Raw genomic sequence first — 18,802 nt, forward strand, 5'->3', positions numbered from 1 at the left:
ACCAAGTCCAAGGCTTTATCAATAGACTTGGGCTTGAAAATGAAGTCATCTCTAGAGAATACTGCACTATGAAGTAACATTACATTTTTACACAGTTCTCTATGTTGACACTTATTAGTCTTTTTTGGTCCTTGTTCTTCCATCTAGAAATGGCAGCCCTTCTTATAGGAGAAGACTGCTGTCATATTCATCCATAATCTTTCTCCAGACTGAATACCATCAATGTGTTTTCCAGGGTTGTCATCCTGTTTGCTATTCTGGACAAATTGCTCTTGAAGTGTTGTGTCCTATAGTCAACATGGTGCTACTGAGGTGCTGTAGAGCCGGACTATCACCTGTTCTTATTCTGAATCTTATCAGTGCAATGGAACTAGCCTTGATAATGATGATGTTAGTAATATGATAAATAAACCATTTATTGAACACTACTATGTGCCAGGTCACTGTGTTAAATACTTAAATATATAATCTCATTTAATCTTAAAAGTCTAGTTTATGTAGCTTCTAATTTTTATCCATATCAGAGATGAGAAACAAGTGAAGAGAGATTAAGTAATTCATCAATCGTCAGTGAGCTGATAAGCAGTGGAGCTAGGATTTGAACTCAGATCTCATTCTGGGTCCTGGTTGCACTTTTGTTAAAATTTGTTAGTAATTTTGGGAGGAGTTGGACTGTTGAACCCATAAAGCCACCACTTTACCCTCTGTTTTCATGCCCTCCCCAAAGTTGTCCCATCTTAATCTCTATTCCCATGGTATATTTATTATGATTCATATCACATTGTATTAAAATTGTTTTAGACTCCTATTCAAGCCCTTTGATTTTTTATCTTGCCTAATAATATTTATCAGATATAAGGCACCCTCATGCCTAATAGTTTGTCAATAAATAATTAGCGAATCCATTTTTATTTACTCCTAGCCAGTCCCTGACCACATGGATACATATTTTGCATAGCAAGGGTCAGTGCATATACTGTTTTGCATTCCTGCTTCTTGTAACATCCATGGGCAGATTTTTGTGTAGGCATACATTTTTAACTCTTTTCTGTAAATACCAACAAGTGCAATTGATAGGTTGAAAGATATGAGTATGCTTAATTTTGTAAGAAACTGCCAAACTGCCTTCTAGAGTACCTATGCTATTCTGTATTCTCATGAACAATGAGGAGAGTTCCTGTTGCCAGCATTTGATAATGTCAGTGTTTTTGGCTTTGGGCCATTCTAATAGGTATGCAGTGGCATCTCGTTTTCATTTGAAATTCCCTAATGCATAAGATGTTCAATATCGTTTTATATGCTTACTTGCCACCTGTATGTCTTCTTTGGTGAGATGTCTGTTCAGATCTTTTGCCTGGTTTTTCATTAGGTTGTTTGTTTTCTCATTGTTGAGTGTTAAGAGTCCTTCATCTATTTTGGATAACAGGCCTCTATCATATTGTCTCTGGCAAGCATTTTCTCCCAGTTAATGGCTTATATTCTTATAGAGGCCTGGTGCACAAAATTTGTGCATGGGTAGGGTCCCTAGGCTTGGCCAGCGATCAGGGCCGGTCGGGCCTTCCTTCCCTGGCTGCTGGCTCTTGGCAGGGACCTTCCTTCCCTTGTTCCGCACTGCTCCCTGATGGTCAGCACACATCATAGCGAGCGATCGAACTCCTGGTCTCCCGGTCCAACTCCCGAGGGGGCACTTTGCTGATTAGCCTTATATATATATAGGTTCTGTTGACATTGTCTTTCATAGAGCAGACATTTTTAATTTTAATGTCTAGATTATAAATTATTTCTTTCATAGATTGTACCTTTGGTGTTACATCTAAAAAGTCATCACCATACCCAAGGGATTGTAGGTTTTTTCCTATGTTACCTTATAGGAGTTGTATGGTTTTGTGTTTTATATTTAAGTGTATGATCCATTTTGAGTTCATTTTTGAGTGTGTGTATCCAGTTTTTCTAGCACCATTTGTTGAATAGACAGTCTTTGCCCCATTGTATTGCCTTTGCTCTTTGTTCCTTTGTCAAAGATTAGTTGACTATATTCTTGTAGGTTTATTTCTGGGCTCTTAATTTTGTTTATTTTTCCCCCCCTTTATATTCACAACATTTTCCCCCTGGGATGATCTATGGAAGTCATTGTGGAATAGCTTTTTTCCTATTGAATCATAACCCTGTGTTATAAGTTGGGCAGGTAATATTAGGTAGAATTGTGGTAGTTATAGTAAGCTTTCTTGTTTTGCGCCCCACCCCCCACCACCACCAAATTTAGATTGTTGACAGACTTGGTTTTCTAAGATTCTACTGTGTCTTATAGGACCTTGTACTTTGCATACAGAAACTGCTTAAAATTAAATTGAACTTTCAGAAAACAAAGTCTTTAAGTCTTTTTATAAAAATGGTCCTGTTTAACCTGTTCTGCTTAGTGTGAACATTTGCAGGTTTTTGAATCTAAGTACAAGACTTTGAATTTGCCCCTATTAGATTTTCTATCATTATTTGACAGGTTGCCTCCATCCTCATCCATTTTGGTTCCTGCCTTAGATAGGTCCTCCTCACTAAGATGAGTTTCTATCAAGATTCTGTCTTCCAGCATTTTCACTGTCCTTCCCAGTTTTGTAGTTCTTAATGCATATGTATCTACATCCAAATAATTAAATCAGTTATATCTTAAGTGAGAAGATGAAAGCTAGGTTGAGATCTAAAGGATAAGGAAGATTCGACAGTGTTAGGAAACTGTAAAGAAGTGAAAATAAAGAGTGGTAACTTTTTTGAATAATGGCAGATTTTTTTGAAATAGTATAGAGCCTCCCTACGTATTTGAATATATTCCAAATATCTATATGTATTTACATTGGGCAAATTTATTTAAATTTTGTTTATATCTATCTATTTCTTAGTGGTTTGCTGATGGCTAAATGGGACTTTGGAGGGTTGTTTTCAGAGTTTCCACACCATAGACAACTTACCTTAACATCCAGTGTCAAGGATTAATCTTAAAGCCAAGTATAGGAATTTCACAAAATCTTCTTATTTCTAAAGTTTTAACTTAGAAATATTATTAACTTCATATTACAGAAAATGAGTGATAGAACTGAGAGTGTAATTTAGATCTTGCTCATATACAACTCCCCCCATCATCTTTACAACTCCAGTATGTAAATAATAATTATGTTTCACCAGCTTTAATTTAGATGGTAATATCATTTTTTAAACCTTTCACCAGTGATTATAATCTTAAGACTCTTCCTAGCAAGATTCTTTTCTGTTTGTGAGTATACTTTTTACTTGACTCTTTTCCTAGAGTCTCAATCACGTCTTTGGCCTCTCTCCTTGGAGTCACAATTTTTATGTATTTTATTGCTTTGGTTGCTGTAGTGAATCTCTGTTATCTGTAAATCATGATAAAGGGAAAAAACCAGTTGGATGAATTACAGAAGTAGAACACAGAGAAAAGAAAATATACTTAGAGAATTTAGGTGTGCTTTAAATACCTAATTTGTAGTCATGACACTGTTATTTTTGTTTCTTCTTGGAAAATTTTCTTAAATTCAATATTGTTTAGTCTTGAGAACTGCCGTTTCTTTTCCATTTAGTATAGGGATTAAATTTTTTTAAATTTAATTTATCAGGGTGGCATTGGTTAATAAAATTATATAGGTTTCAGGTATACAGTTCTACAAAACAAAATCTGTATATTGAATTGTGTGTTTACCACCCCAAGTCAAGTGTCCTTCCATCACCATTTAGCCCCCCTATACCTTCTTCAGTGTCCCACAACTTTCCTTTCCTCTGGCAATCACCATACTGCTGTCTGTGTCCATGAGTCTTTCTTTTTTTCTTTGCTTAATCCCTTTACCATTCTCACCCAGCCACTTTTTTAATGGGAAAACTTTAAAAACATTTTAGAGTTCTCTCAGTGGATACTCTCAATATGGATAATAGTTCAAAAGAAGGCACAGAGAAATAAAGTCACAGAAGATACAACATATTTAGGTTTGTGTAGAAGTCATACAAGAGCTTGTTTAGCATATACAATAAATTAGGAAGTATTTTTTACTATGAAATATCATATATACTAGTAAGAATCACTTAAGAATTAATCTATTTCTTCATTGAACACTAGAGGGCCATATAGCACTTTATTGCTGATGATAGGAGCTGCTTTTAATGTATTTAAATATATTTAGTAGGTGCTTGTCTCCCTTCTACTTTGTGTTCTAGTACACTATTTTTTTCTCAGAATTTGAAATTAATATTGGGAGTAGTTATGTGCATTGTCATGTAATATGTGAGATACCTAGAGATTTTTAAAAACTAACAATTAGCATATCTTCATTTTGCTGTTTTAAAGAAACAATGCAACGAAAGTGAAAAAAGTGAGCTTTAGAATAAATGTACACATGCGCACAAACTTACTGTGCTTTGGGAATATAAGTAATGCTTTTTGAAACGTTCTCAAGTATCTGCACATAAATACATTAAAAACAAAAGTCTTTTCATTATTAGTTGCTCTGGACTTCCTCAGCTTACATGTGAGAAAAGAATGATCCCTTTAAATTCTTGTCTAAATTTTCTCTTGTGTTAATTAGATAGAAGGCAATATTGCAGGGTGTGACCACCTGGTCATCCTTAACTAAAGAATATTTGAACAGATAATTCTTCATCCTTAATTTCTTTTGGTTGCTTGGGGTGAAGAAATGAGAAACATAACTGACATCGTGAAAAAAGTCATGGTTACCCAGTAGTAAGATGGCTCAGGCTCTTACAAACTATAGGCTAATAGGCCTTTCCTAAAAGGTGTTAGTGTTCAGTTAAAAAAAAGGAAAAGGAAAATATTGTGCAAGCTTAAAAAAAACTTGTTTTTGAGCTACATTTGACCTATGGATTACTATTGATTTTGATAGCTTCTAAAGATGAAGTTTAACATCTTAAGTAGCATCTTAGTTAAATTTTTATTCTCCCTTAGATATACTTCAGAGAGCACTTTGCATTATTAATTTCAATATTATGTTTCAGGGGGGAAAATAAGGACATTTCTCTTCAGCTAGTGTTTACACTTCCCTTTTTGTGAAGGAATATTAGGATAAATTCAGAGGAAACATTATTTACACCTGGAGGAGAGCAGAAAGGATCTTGTAACAGAGAGAAAGCAATAATACATCTGAAGACTTAAGAGAACCTTATTTTTTTTCTTCCTTAAATTTGTTAATTCTAATATCTTATTTCTTATTACTAATCACTCTATTAACTAGTATAGAAAAGAAGAGTAAACTAAGATGGAATCTTTATTCTATATCATTTAGATGTCAGTAATCTTATATTTTATTTTTACTGTATTTTTATGCTTCTTTACTCCAGAAAGAAATAGAGCAGATTACTAATTGGTGTATTATATGGTATTTTTAAAAAACACATTTGAATTTGTTGCCAACATTTAGAGCATCAGACTTCAAACCAAAGGGTCTCTGGTTCAATTCCTTGTCAAGGGCATGTACCTAGGTTATGAGTTTGCTCTCCACCCCCAGTTGGGGCATAAGCAGAAGGCAACCAATAAGTGTGTCTATCTCATCTCTCTCTCTCTCTCTCTCTCTCAAGCATTGGGGGGAAAAATCCTCAGGTGAAGATTAACAACAAAATAAATAAAAATAAAATAAAAATTTGGAGAGTTCACATAAAAATGTTGATTTTTCACTTTCTTTTGAAAATGTGGAATATCTGGGCTTACTGTGCTCATGTACTTTCATGACAACAATCAATTGCATCTTTTAAATGGACTTTCCAGGTATTAAACTTTACTTGTCATTTCTCTTTCATTTTATTTACCTGCTCCTAATCAGTCACCCCAAAGCTTTTAGATTATAACAAACAATTACTTTATTATTTCTCATTGTTCATGTGGGTTATGAATTTGGAAGGGATCACTTAAACATTGCTGATTCAGGGATGCAATCAGCTGGGGGCTGCCCAAGAACTTTATTTCTTCACATAGTCCAAGGACTTCTTTACATCTGGTCTTTTTCTGAGGCTAATTTGGGCTTTTCATAGCATGGGGACCTTAGGGCAATCATTACTTGAAAAAGGGCTACCATGTGACGGTTACCGTCAAGCAAGGTGGAAGCAGTCTCCTTGTCATTATTTAGCTTAGGAAATCACATAATGGACTTTTACATTCTCTCTTGGTTGAAACAGACTCCACCTCCCAATGGGAGGAGTGTGAGAGAATATTGTAAGAAGAGTATGTGAGATAGGGGATATTGCAGTGCCATCTTTGAGAAACAGTTTGCTGTAGGAGGTAATAATTTTGCTCTTATACTTGGTAATTGTGTATTTTTTTTAAAATCCTTAGCTGAAGATATATTTTTATTGATTTGAGAGAGAGAGGAAGGTGGGGAAGAAACATCAATGTGGAAGAGAAACATCAATCGGCTGCCTCCCTTGTGCACCCTCACCTGGGATCAAACCCACAACCTGGGTATATTTCCTGAGTGGGAATCGAATCTACAACCTTTTGGTGTACAGGATGATGCCCCAACCAACTGAGCCACCTGGCCAGGGATGCTGTTAGAACTGTTTTTTATTTTTCATTTGGACTTTACAAAATCAAGCTTGTTAAACCAAATTGCACATATAATATGTCTTTTGTAATATTTTATCTCAGTTATCTAGAACTCTGTTATCTGACAAACTTACATATCTGAAATATATAATAACAAATCTCCAACTGGATTAGAAAGTAACACAAATAGGCTAGAATAAAATACATGTTCCATTACAAAAGCATGAATTTAAGAATCAGACATGCTAGGGTAGAAATCTCAGCTCCACTGCCTTGCAGCTGTATTACCTTAGGCAGTTTTAAACCTTTCTGAGCCTCAGTTTCCTTGTCTGTAAAATGTAGGATAATAATACTTCACAGTCTTGTCTTGCTTGATATTTTAAGTGGAATAAAGCATGATCTACTAGGAACTCTGTCAGTGTTTAATCCTTTCGCCACATCATTGTACCAGTTTGAAATAGTACATTTGTATTTTCTTTGTCCTGTAGCTGCAAACTTCCTTTGTATCAACTATTGATCTCTGTTTCAGGCATACTCAAGAATTGTAGGGATTTTTCTTTGTTTTTAAACTTTCTTGATATCAGTTAGTGTTTTATTGGAAAGAACAAAAACTTAGGCTGTCAGTTTAATTTAAATGTACCTATAAAATTAATGTTGATGTTTATCAGACAGTGCATTTCATTGAATATATAATTTTGACAATGTAGAAGTCCAGTTATATTAACTGTCAGCTCATCCAAGAATGAGGCCCTACATATACATGTATTTTCTATAGCTTAGTTCTACACTGAAAGTATTTTCTACTATAAAAGTAATTCATACTTAAATTTGATGTTGAAGTGAATATTTTTCAGTGAAACATTTATTAATATTTAGTGAATATTGATAAATCTCACATGTTCCACAGCATATTACTGGAAATTATATAAATGAAGTTGTGGAACTAACTTTATTGTACTCAAAATAACTTATTTTTATTTGTAATTGCATAAAAAATGGAACAGTGTAGGAAACAATTAACTCCTTTCTTCTTACTATTTTACTTTTTAAAATTGTCAACACTTAACTATCTTATATTTTCATAGGTTCAGCTTTGTATTTTTCCTAGAATAAATTCATATAAAGTGTTAAAATACCACTTTGGTCAACTTCCTGCATTATAAATTAATTTTTAAAGCTACATAGGAAAACCACCTGTTGTATTTTTTGTGTTTAAAAGAATTATTAGTATTATACCCTTATTTATGATTCTCCGGCCTGCAGCACTCTTAAAATTCTACAGGAAAAATAAATAATTGATAAGTAACATTTAGTTTAACTGAAGTTAATGACTCTTTTATGCTTAAATGTGTGCATAAAAGTAACTTAGATGAGGGACCTTAAAAACCTGATATTAAAACAATTTTTGTGACCTTACACTTAAGTTATATTTTGAGAATTGTATAAATTAAGTTGCTTTAAATCACTGATTCTGTCATCACATGAGACTTTTGTCATCACATGACTGAAATACCTATAATTACTGTGTCATTTTTGTCATAGTTGACTTAAAGGTATAACAATAAAAACCATCAACTAAATTCTTGGTGAGCAGCTGTGTAAGACCAATTAACAGCTGGGTTAACCCAGCACAGATTGTAAGAATTAAACTTAAATTATGTTATAGTCACTGAGACTTTATACTGGGCATTTCTGAAATACTTAATAAATTCAACCCAATAGTTGGACTTTTGTTTTCTCTCAAATATTTCTTTAAATGCTTAATGAAAGAATGAGGAAAAATGTCATTTTAATGTTAACAACTGAAGTTCTTAAGACACACATATGGAATAAAATCCAAAGTTTACTAAAAAAACTAACAAAGATATTCTTATGTCACTGTTTAGGCAACTGTGGTAGATAGCAAAGGAAATACATACAATGGTATAGTATGGAATAAAAATTCTTCAATTTTTTTTAAATTTCATCTTTTAAAATAATTTTTATTATTTATGCCTATAACCTTTTTCCAAATAAACTGTTTTCTAATTAAGCAACACTAATTTCCAAATAAACTGTTTTCTGATATTCACAACACAGGGATAGAGGTCTATTTTTAGAAGTTATACACAAATGAATTGAAGCAGTGAATTTTCTTTATAGTTTGTAAAACTGTACTATTAACTAAACTATAATAAAGGAAGACTAACCAAATTGACAATCTAACACATTACAGTAAGACTCCATACTTGGTACTGCTAGCACTGTAATATATTCTTAAAGCTGCAAGGGACTTTATTCACAATCATCTCCTTATTCTAGCCTCCTTATTCTAGAAGTCTGAAACCTGAGACAAGGTAAGAGACTTATCTAAGGTTACTGGTTAGTGGAGGAGCTGAAACTTAAAATTCACCCAGTGCAGGTAGTGGGGTGGATGGGGAGTGATTAACCAGGAAACTTATAGCCCATGGACACAGACAGTAGTGTGGTGAAGGCCTGGGAGGGGTAGGTATGGGGTAAGAAAAGGTCAATGGGGGAAAAAAAGGGAACATCTGTAATACTTTCAACAATAAAGATAAATTTTAAAAAATTCACTCAGTATTTTTTGGAAATTACCAGGGGAATTCAGAAACAATCTAAATGTCCAACAATAATCAGACCTTGATTATATATCACAGCAATTACAATACTTTATCAACCTGGTATTGTAGCAATTTTATTTTTATATATATGCAATACTTTTATTTTGCAACTGTCTAATTACCAGGTCACATTTTTATAGCACTTATATAAACTGTATGTTCTGCTTCATTACCCAAGCTAACTTCTTTTAAGTAGTTAGGAATGACCTTTTTGCCTGGACAAAGACAATTATCAGGGAAATACAGTAATATGTTTTGACCCATTAAATGCTTACATGAATATAATATCTTAAATACATTATAGTTGAAAGTTGTAATTCTTCTTCATGAACACTTGAAGCATTTAAATGTTTTTTTAGAACTTTTTAAGGACTTGTTTTGAATGTGACTAATTTTTATAAAAGATTTCTATTTATTTGACATGCCTTTTATGAATAATAAAAATTTAATCAGAATGTCATATATTTACATTTTTCTTTCATACTGAATCTAATTGTACTTTTGTTTCTACAATTGAAGTAATGATATAATGTTTGCAACTTGTTCCTAATGCAAGCTTGACAGTTTATCATTAAACAAAGAACTTAATTTCTTGATTGATATTGTTTTCCACTGTGCTTAGATTACTCTCTGTCTTTATACATGAATTGCTTAAACTTAGGAAGATACTTTAACACTCTGATATCTAAGGTGTTAGCAAGGACTGAAACAATGACTTAGAATTAGAGATATAGAGAATAGTCTTTTTCACTTTATATCTCTGAATAAAAGATTCTATATCTCTTTGTAATAACATATTATTGTCTCAAAAAGATATTCTAGTTTATTTCATTTTAGTAGTGGTACAATTTAGCATCTGGAATTTTTCCTTTTTCTATAAAAGTGTAAATCTTGTGTTGCTTAAATTCACAGACATAATATTGAGTGTAAATAGCATGTGCCATTCTCCCTTTCAAAAGTTTTTGATGTGAGCCTTTGAAAACTCTTGATTGAAAATCACCCATACTTGTTGGTAAACTTGTATCTTCCAAGTATTTGTTTAGCTCATCAAAAATAGTTTTTGAAAAATGGAAAATATTTATACCACTCATAGGCCGTGGCCTTTGGTCAAGAGCAGTTAAATCCTAGCATCTGTATCATAATGAATGAAAGGAAAGGTCAAAACCCAGAATAAACTGCTGTAATCTTTTTGTTGTTGTTGTAAGAGAATTGGAGTGTATGCGACTGTAATACATTTTAGAAATACCATTTTGGTGATATTTTGTTGCATGTAGCATTTATATAACTAGAGGCCTGTTACGCAAAGAGATTCGTGCAATAGGCCTTCCCTTCCCCTGGCTGCCAGCACCGGTTTTCCTCCGGCACCCGGGACCCAGGCCTTCGCTCCGGCCGGAGCCTTCATCTTCGCTGCTCCAGCCAGAGTTGCCTTCAGTCTTCGCTCCGCTGCTTCGCGCCTATGTATGCAAATTAACCACCATCTTTGTTGGATTAATTTGCATACTCTCCTGATTGGCTAGTGAGTGTAGCAGAGGGATGATTAATTTACATGTTTGTCTATTATTAGGTAAGATCATCTGACCAAGGCAAATTCTTAGAAGAAGGAAAACCCGGAAGCGATACGTGGGCAAAATACCTCTTTACCATATTTTCCCCAGTGTTGAGTTCTTGGATGGATAGTTGGTGTCTAGAATCTTAAAATGCTACAATACTATAGCTTCTTTTTTAGGTAAAAATTGTGACAGAATTGTGGGAGTCTTTCTAAAAGTTGCAGATGATATGTTAAAATATTCTACTGTAAAGTTATTACAGATAGATTTTAGAATCTCTGCCTGCCTTCCTAATGACTTTTAAAATGAAATCTATATATATAAAAGCCTACTATGCAAAGTGTCCCCTCAGGAGTTCAACTGGAGACCAGGAGTTTGATCGCTTGCTACGATGTGTGCTGATCACCAGGAGGTGGCGCAGAACGAAGGAAGGCCTTAGCTGCCAGAAGGAAGGCCCTGATCGGCTCTGATCACTGCCCAGGCCTAGGGACCCTACCCGTGCATGAATTTCATGCACTGGGCCTCTAATACAGTGGTTCTCAATCTTCCTAATGCCGTGACCCTTTAATACAGTTCCTCATGTTGTGGTGACCCCCAACCATAAAATTATTTTTGTTGCTACTTCATAACCGTAATTTTGCTACTCTAATGAATTGTAATGTAAATATCTGATGTGCAGGATGTATTTTCATTGTTACAAATTGAACATAAAGCATAGTGATTAATCACAAAAACAATATGTAATTATATATGTTTTTTCTGATGGTCTTAGGCAACCCCTGTGAAAGGGTCATTTGACCCCCAAAGGGGTCGTGACCCACAAGTTGAGAACCACTGCTCTAATATCATCTATAAAACACTTACTAGATGTGAAGCATTTTATTCTAGGTGCCTCACTTACATTAACTGATTTAATCCTCATAACAATCCTGTGAGATAGATTCTATGTACATGAAATTGAGGGACAGAGGCATCAATTTAAGGTCATAGCATCAATAAGTAGAACCAGACTTCGGACTAAGGCAGTTTGGTCCCGCTGTCCATGTTCCTACCTACTTTGTTATACTTCCTTAATATTTGTTGGTATCTCAAAAAGAGCTTGTCTGTTTTGAAAAATCTTAGTTTGGGAGGAGGGAGTTAATAATTAAGAGTTTCTTAAATGTTTTAAAAAGTGTAATTGGAACTATGACTTATTTTTTTCTTGAACACATGGAACTAGCTGCATTTTAAAACTAAAAAAAAAAAAAGACCGTACCCTTTTATGTAATGATGTTTACTTTGAATTTATATTAGTTCACACAAGCACTCCATCCATGCTTTTGTTCCGGCCCTCCGGTCCAGTTTAAGAACCCATTGTGGCCCTCCAGTCAAAAAGTTTGCCCACCCCTGTTTTAGAAGTCCTGAATGAACGTTTCACAAAAGATGAAATGTGGTAGTATAGACATTTGGAAATTAGCACTCATCTTATGCAATCACTCATATTGTCTCTTTTTTAAAAAATATATTGTTGTAGACATAATTTGATCTAGTGTTTGGTTTGCTAGAGTTGCAATGCTCTGTACTGTCCAGTTGAGGGCAGCTATTTACTGATTTTTTGAAACGAGGTTGAATTAGAATGTCACTGCTTTGTGTTTACCGGAACTTGGCATCCAGTGTAGAGGACAACATTTGACGTAGAAATAAGCCTTCGTTTTCACTCCTATTGTCATCGTAAACAATTTCTTGAAAATGAATTCTTACCTTGTAAGAATTTATGCTCTCTTACAAGCAGGAAAATGAATACTTGATTTTAGTTTTAATTTTCCCAATCCAAATTCTTCCAATTCTGGATTTTTCTCTCTCCTTAGAATCAGACTCCAGAGAGATTAGAGAGCTTCATGATCTTTATTTTTAAAAATATATTTTTATCGATTTTAGAGAGGAAGGGAGAGGAAGAGAGAGATAGAAACATCAGTGATGAGAGAGAATCATTGATCGGCTGCCTCCTGCACACCCCCAACTGGGGATTGAGCCCAAAACCCCAGCATGTGCCCTGACTGGTAATTGAATTGTGAACTCCTGGTTCATAGGTTGATGCTCAATCACTGAGTCACACTGGCTGAGCTGATCTTCCTTATCTTTAAATTATCTACATGTTACGATAAAGTTCTTTGAGGGCTTTTAAATATAAAGGTAAAAAATTTAATATTTTTAGTATGTTATTATTAACCAGTGGATTACGTGAAACTAAATTTGGAGTTGATAAGTTTGATTCATTTTTCTGTGCAGAATGCATGTGTTAAACTGGAGGAATATAGTACTTTATTCTGATTTTTCTGCTTTTAAATAACAGTTTAAATTATACCTTCTATGTGGTTCATAGAAAGGAATTTTGAGTGGTTAACTAATTTCAAAGATATCACTGAGAGAATTTTTTAAAAATAAGGAATGTCAGTCTGCATAAAAATATGTGTAATATTAACAAAGTAGATAGTAACTTGGAGAGGCGGCATTCTGTGGGACCTACTTCAAAAAATTTTTTCTAGTAAGTAGAATAAGAATATGTTTGAAGGTTTTGTTATACACAAAAAAGATTATTGTTGTGCTAAAAAATACAGAGAGTATCAGTGGAGATGCTGAGACTAGAATGAGGCAAAGTAGTAGTCTAGTGGGGCTGTAGACATGAACTGGCCCAGATATCTGGCTCACCTTTTCATACCATCCCATCCTGCAGATTTCCAGTATCCTGTTTTCAATCCTTAGATCTCTTCTGGGGTTTTTGTTTTGGGTGATTATGGTTATATCCTTAGTCATTTCCTTTTTTATTAAAACAAATTTTTTATTGCGGTTAAATATACATGACATAAAATTTACCATTTTAACCAAGTTTAAGTATATAATTTAGTGGCATGAAGTACATTCACAATGTTGTGCAGCCATCACCACTATCTATCTTCAGAACTTTGTCATCTTCTTCAACTGAACCTCTGTACCCATTAAATAATAACTCCTCATTCCCATCTTCCCCTAGCCCCTGGCAACCAACCAGCTATCTGCTTTCTGTCTCTATGGATTTAACTGCTCTAGGTACCTCATATAAGTGGAATCATTCAATATTTGTCCTTTTTTTCACTGACTTTCTTCACTTACTATTATGTCCTCAAGATTCATTCATGTGGTAGCATGTGCCAGAAAGCTGAATAATACCCCATTGTATGTATATACCACATTTTGCTAACCCATTCATCCATCATTGGTTACCTGGGTTGCTCCCACTGCTTGGCTATTGCGAATAATGCCACTATGAACATGGGTTTCCAGCTATCTGTTTGAGCCTCTTCTTTCAATTCTCTTGGATATAGCTCCAAAAGCGGGATTGCTGGGTAATGTGGTAATTTTTGAGGAACCACTGTACCATTTTCCACAGTGGCTACATTCCCACCAGTGATGCACAAGGGTTCCAATGTCTCTATATCAGCGGTTCTCAACCTGTGGGTCGCGACCCTTTCACAGGGGTCGCCTAAGACCATCGAAAAACACATATGTTGTTTTTGTGATTAATCACTATGCTTTAATTATGTTCAATTTGTAACAATGAAATTGGGGGTCACCACAACATGAGGAACTGTATTAAAGGGTCGTGGCATTAGGAAGGTCGAGAACCACTGCTGTATATGCTTGCCAGCATTTTTTATTTTCTCTCCTCTCCCTCCCCGTTTATTTTTTAATAATAGCCATGCTAATGGGTATTCATCAGTGGTGTTTTAGTGTTCATTAATGAGTGGACATTGGTGGTTTATTCTGGTTTTGATTTAAAATTTCCCTAATGATTAATGACATTGAGAATCTTTACACGTGTTTATGGATTATTTGTATATCTTCTTTGGAGAAATTCAGTTGTTTACTTTTGTGTAGTTAAATATGTCACCTCAGCTAATGGTTTTGCATTTTTAACTACATTTTAAATTGTGGTATAAGAGAAGGTATACTTTAAGAAAGTAGTATCATGGTAGGATTGGGAGTCTTTCTTGTGTATGTATTGGCTTTCCAGCAGCCCACTTTATATTTAGTAAGACAGATCTCTCCAAAGTTAGAAAGGAAATCACCCACTCTGGCATTCTTCTTTTTAATTCTCTCCATTTCACATCCTAGTCAATGCATGCTATAAAGATCCATAAAAGCTCTTGGAAGGAGAGATAAAGAGATGAGTGAATATTGAAAGAATAACGTAGAATAGAAAGAGAAAACAAACCAGTTAACAGCATTGTGAACAGATAGTTTACATCTGTATGTGCTGTCTATTAAAACTACTACTGCCCTAGCCAGTTTGGCTCAATGGTTGGCCTGAAGGGTCATGGGTTCAATTCCGATCAAGGACATATATCTTGGTTGCAGGCTCAGGCCAAATTGGGAGGCAACCAGTTGATGTGTCTCTCTCTCCCTCCCTTCTACTCTCTCTAAGAAATCAATGGGAAAAATACCCTCATGTGAGGATTACAAAACAACAACAAAAACAACAACAAAACACTACTACCTATTAATTTTCACACTGACCTCTTTTTCTTATCATCTTTGTAACTGTTTAGTTCAAGGGTTTGAATATGAAATGTAGTGTAAAGTTTAGCACTGATATAAGTGGTTAATTTAGGAAAATATTTAAATAATGATGGAAAGATTAGTTTGAGGCCACGTAGAGGGGAGGCTTCATCTTAGGCATTGGGAGCCATTGAAGGTTCTTGGGGAATGGATTATGCACCACATCCCTCTCTATGTTTTAAAAAGTGTTTATATGACCGAAGTATGCTGGAGAAACTAGGCACTAAGAATTGGCAATGAACTGGTTAGTTAGTATTCATTTTACTAGGATTACTTCTCATCACAGGTTACATCTATAAATACTTGTTTTTTAAATATCCCTAATAAGTCACAGCACATGCCTCTTGCACTTTCACGTGGAATCACCGAGTTTTTCAGAATTATAGCGATTGAAATTTGCAAACAACTATAACATCTACTGTAAAGATTAACCTGAAATGCGTATTAATAGCTATAGAGATCTCGAGTCAATTCAATGTCTTACCAAGTAGGAGACAGAGAATGGTATGTACGGAAAAAGAAAAAGCATGGTTAAGATGAACACTTGAAAATACAGTGCTCAAACTGAATATATGTAAGATAGAACAAATGTGTTTATCTATTTTTTGAGCATGTATAAGCACTGTCCTTGAATTTGAAGCATAATCCAAAAACACTTCTAAAATATTAATGCTGATATTTGGGTAAGATAGGCTTAGATATTCATGAGAAAATACAATGTTTATTTCTTTTATTTTTGTAAAGAAACTTTACTTTCACTTTCTAGGGAATGAATACCTACATTAGTAGTTGGAGAAGTTTTAAAAGGGCCTTTACACACAGCCCTGCTTCGGTTGTATTCACATTACTGACTTTGTATGGGAGGTTCACCAGCTGTTTGACTGGCAGGAGCAGGAGCTTTCACTTCAGTAGTTTATAATTCCTGGCTATTCTAGGATAGTTTGCACTTCACCAAGCCTCAGACAGGTCAGGACATTTGGTAGGAGAAGGTTGAAAGACAAAAGCAGCAGGCCTTGGGTTCTCAGCCTTTCTTTCTTTCTTTTTTTTAATATAAAATTGTATTTTAATTTGGTGTTTAGAATTTTTAGTAATGTGCCTGTATTACATGTAGAGGGTATTCATCAACCAGGAAGAGTTTTAAAATGTCAAAACTGGGGAAAACTACTCTAAACCATGGCTTGGTTCCTGTTGATTTTAAAAGTGCAAAAGAGCCTCTACCACACCAAACTGTGATGAAGATATTTAGCATTAGCATCATTGCCCAAGGCCTCCCCTTTTGTCGAAGACGGGTAAGTCTTACGCATTTGAAAAAATAGGAATATTTATTTAAAAGAAATACTTCTGCCTCCTTTGGTAAAGAAACGCTTCGATTTTCAATTGATTTTCATAACTAAAACTCTCAGTGCATTATGTAGCCAGCAAAAACTTATATGTGATAGTTTTAATAATATGATAGCCTTGAGGGCAAGGTTACCCAATCCACCTTTATCTCTCATTCGTTTATTATTTTATGATACTAGAATCCTTATTTTAAGTTGGTAAATATAAGAAGTATGTTCTGAAATATATTGGCAAATACTGAAATCCAAAATTTGTAGTGGTTATTTTGTGGGAAAAGCAAAAACCTGGTGGTATTCTCCTTATACATGGGAATTATAGCACTTAGCTCTTGTAATGTAAAGAGTATTCCAAGTTCCGTATGTTTATCTGGCACTTTAAGCTGTATTATTTTTAAATTGCTATTTCTTAAATGCAAACTTAACATAATAGAGCTATTACTTTTTGCTGTTATGTAAAATAAAAATAACGTGCCATTGTGTGGCAGTTACGATAACAGTTTATATATAGACAGTCCTGAACTAACAAGCCTCTTGTAGAACTTGTGCTAATGTATAATCAAGTTCTGATCTATTGGATGTTTTTCAGGATGTTTTGCCCTCTCTCCCTGCCAAATTTTGACCCTGTTAATATGAGCAGTTTTGTTGTATTTTGTATATTGCCATTTTGAAATATTAACTGGAGTGCTGTATTTTTAGATCTAAAATACGTTTATGGTTCTGAATACATTTTTAAAAAAACCTGTCTGAGATTAAATGACTGTTTGCATATATCAGTACTATTAGTGTTTTAATACCCCTTTTTAAAACCTTTTTTAATTAAAGGAAAAACATTCTATTAAACAAGTAGATTAACTCATAACTCGTGAAAAATATTTTTTCTTCTTAGTAAGAGGACTCTTCTATTTCCTGGAACTTAAATAACCTTTGTCAAATATGTTTTTATTATCTTAGTTCCTTTTGATTAGTTTCTACTTGTATTCCAAACAAGTAGTAGCCATGTTGAAAACCATTTTTTTTAATGTAATACAGTTTCAATGTAATACAGTTTAAACATTGAAAATGGAATACAAATATCTCCATCTCTCTTTTATTTTATTTCCTACTTTGTTTTCAGAAAGTGTTTCTTTTATTTTATCTTCTTTCCCTTTGTCGCTTTTGTAACTTCTGAATGAGGTCACTGCTCTGATTTAAGCATTTACACAGAGGCCTCTAATAGCTTTAAAGTCATTAATAAATTAGCTTGTTATTTTAATACTTCTGTAAAAGAAAATACCAATACAAGTAAATTTTTTAATTGAGGAAGAGAAGTGTGGGTTTTTTAATGAAAGGGTTAAGATTCTAACAATAAGGATACTTTGTTCTAAAAATTAAGAGAGAACTTCAAGACTTTCCCTTAGGGCTTCCTAAGGTCACTATTCAATTTGACTTTTCTAGGTTACTATGTTATGTTAAATTATAGCCTTGGATTTTTAATAATAGAAGGGGACTAAACTTGAAAAATAAAATTTATACTAGAAAATTTTTCAGAAGATAGCTAAAAACAAAATTAACACATTCAGTTTTAGACTATCTGCCTGCCAATAACTATTGCATAACTCATTGACTTGACTACTAGAAATATTAGAGGGATAGTGTAATTATATCCTCCCTCTCCCCTTTTTGCAACTGGTTTATTTAGGTAGCTTTAAATTGATTCACATGCTCTTTGCTATTTAATTTACTAACTTTTCCTTGGTAAAGTTAATGATAAACATTTTTAAAACGGATTTTTCTTTATCAAAGATTTAAAAGAGACTTTCGGTGTGATGTATAATTAATCTTTTTGTGTCTTAGCATCCCGTTTATCTTTTACATTAGTTATAGGTCCTTTCAAGCAGATTGTTAAACACAAAGTACATAAAGCAAATAGACTACTGTATTTTGTAAGCTATTATTTTCCAAGTAGTGAGCTAATGGAAAGTACAGCGACCTTTATAAGACTGTCTACAGTCTTGACCTATTAAAATTTGAAAAACATGATATTGTCTCTTCATCATAGACATTGGTCCTCTTAATGTTTGCACAAAATAACTTTGAAGATTGTAAAATATCTTTAAAATAGTTGTTAAAATTACAACTTCAATTTATATTTTTGAGTGTTTTCAGGAAATTCACTAATCTCATTATTAG

The 18,802-nt window shown here is 33.9% G+C and overlaps 1 protein-coding gene across 2 annotated transcripts in view; it reads left to right on the top strand.

Annotated features, from left to right (window-relative positions):
- FBXW7 (F-box and WD repeat domain containing 7) overlaps positions 1 to 18,802 on the top strand; it is a 175,057-nt gene that overhangs the window by 96,932 nt on the left and 59,323 nt on the right. Inside the window, exon 1 of one of the 2 annotated variants that reach the window (XM_081091977.1) lies at positions 16,237 to 16,582. The exons of the other annotated variant lie outside the window; for it this stretch is intronic. Within the exon in view, the coding sequence (XP_080948103.1) occupies positions 16,436 to 16,582 (147 nt within the window). The 5' untranslated portion in view covers positions 16,237 to 16,435. Of the gene's footprint in view, positions 1 to 16,236; positions 16,583 to 18,802 lie in introns of those variants that run through there. 2 annotated transcript variants of the gene reach the window in all.

The sequence above is a fragment of the Myotis nattereri genome, assembly GCF_964212035.1.
Source record: "Myotis nattereri genome assembly, chromosome: 5".
Taxonomy (NCBI): Eukaryota; Metazoa; Chordata; class Mammalia; order Chiroptera; family Vespertilionidae; genus Myotis; species Myotis nattereri.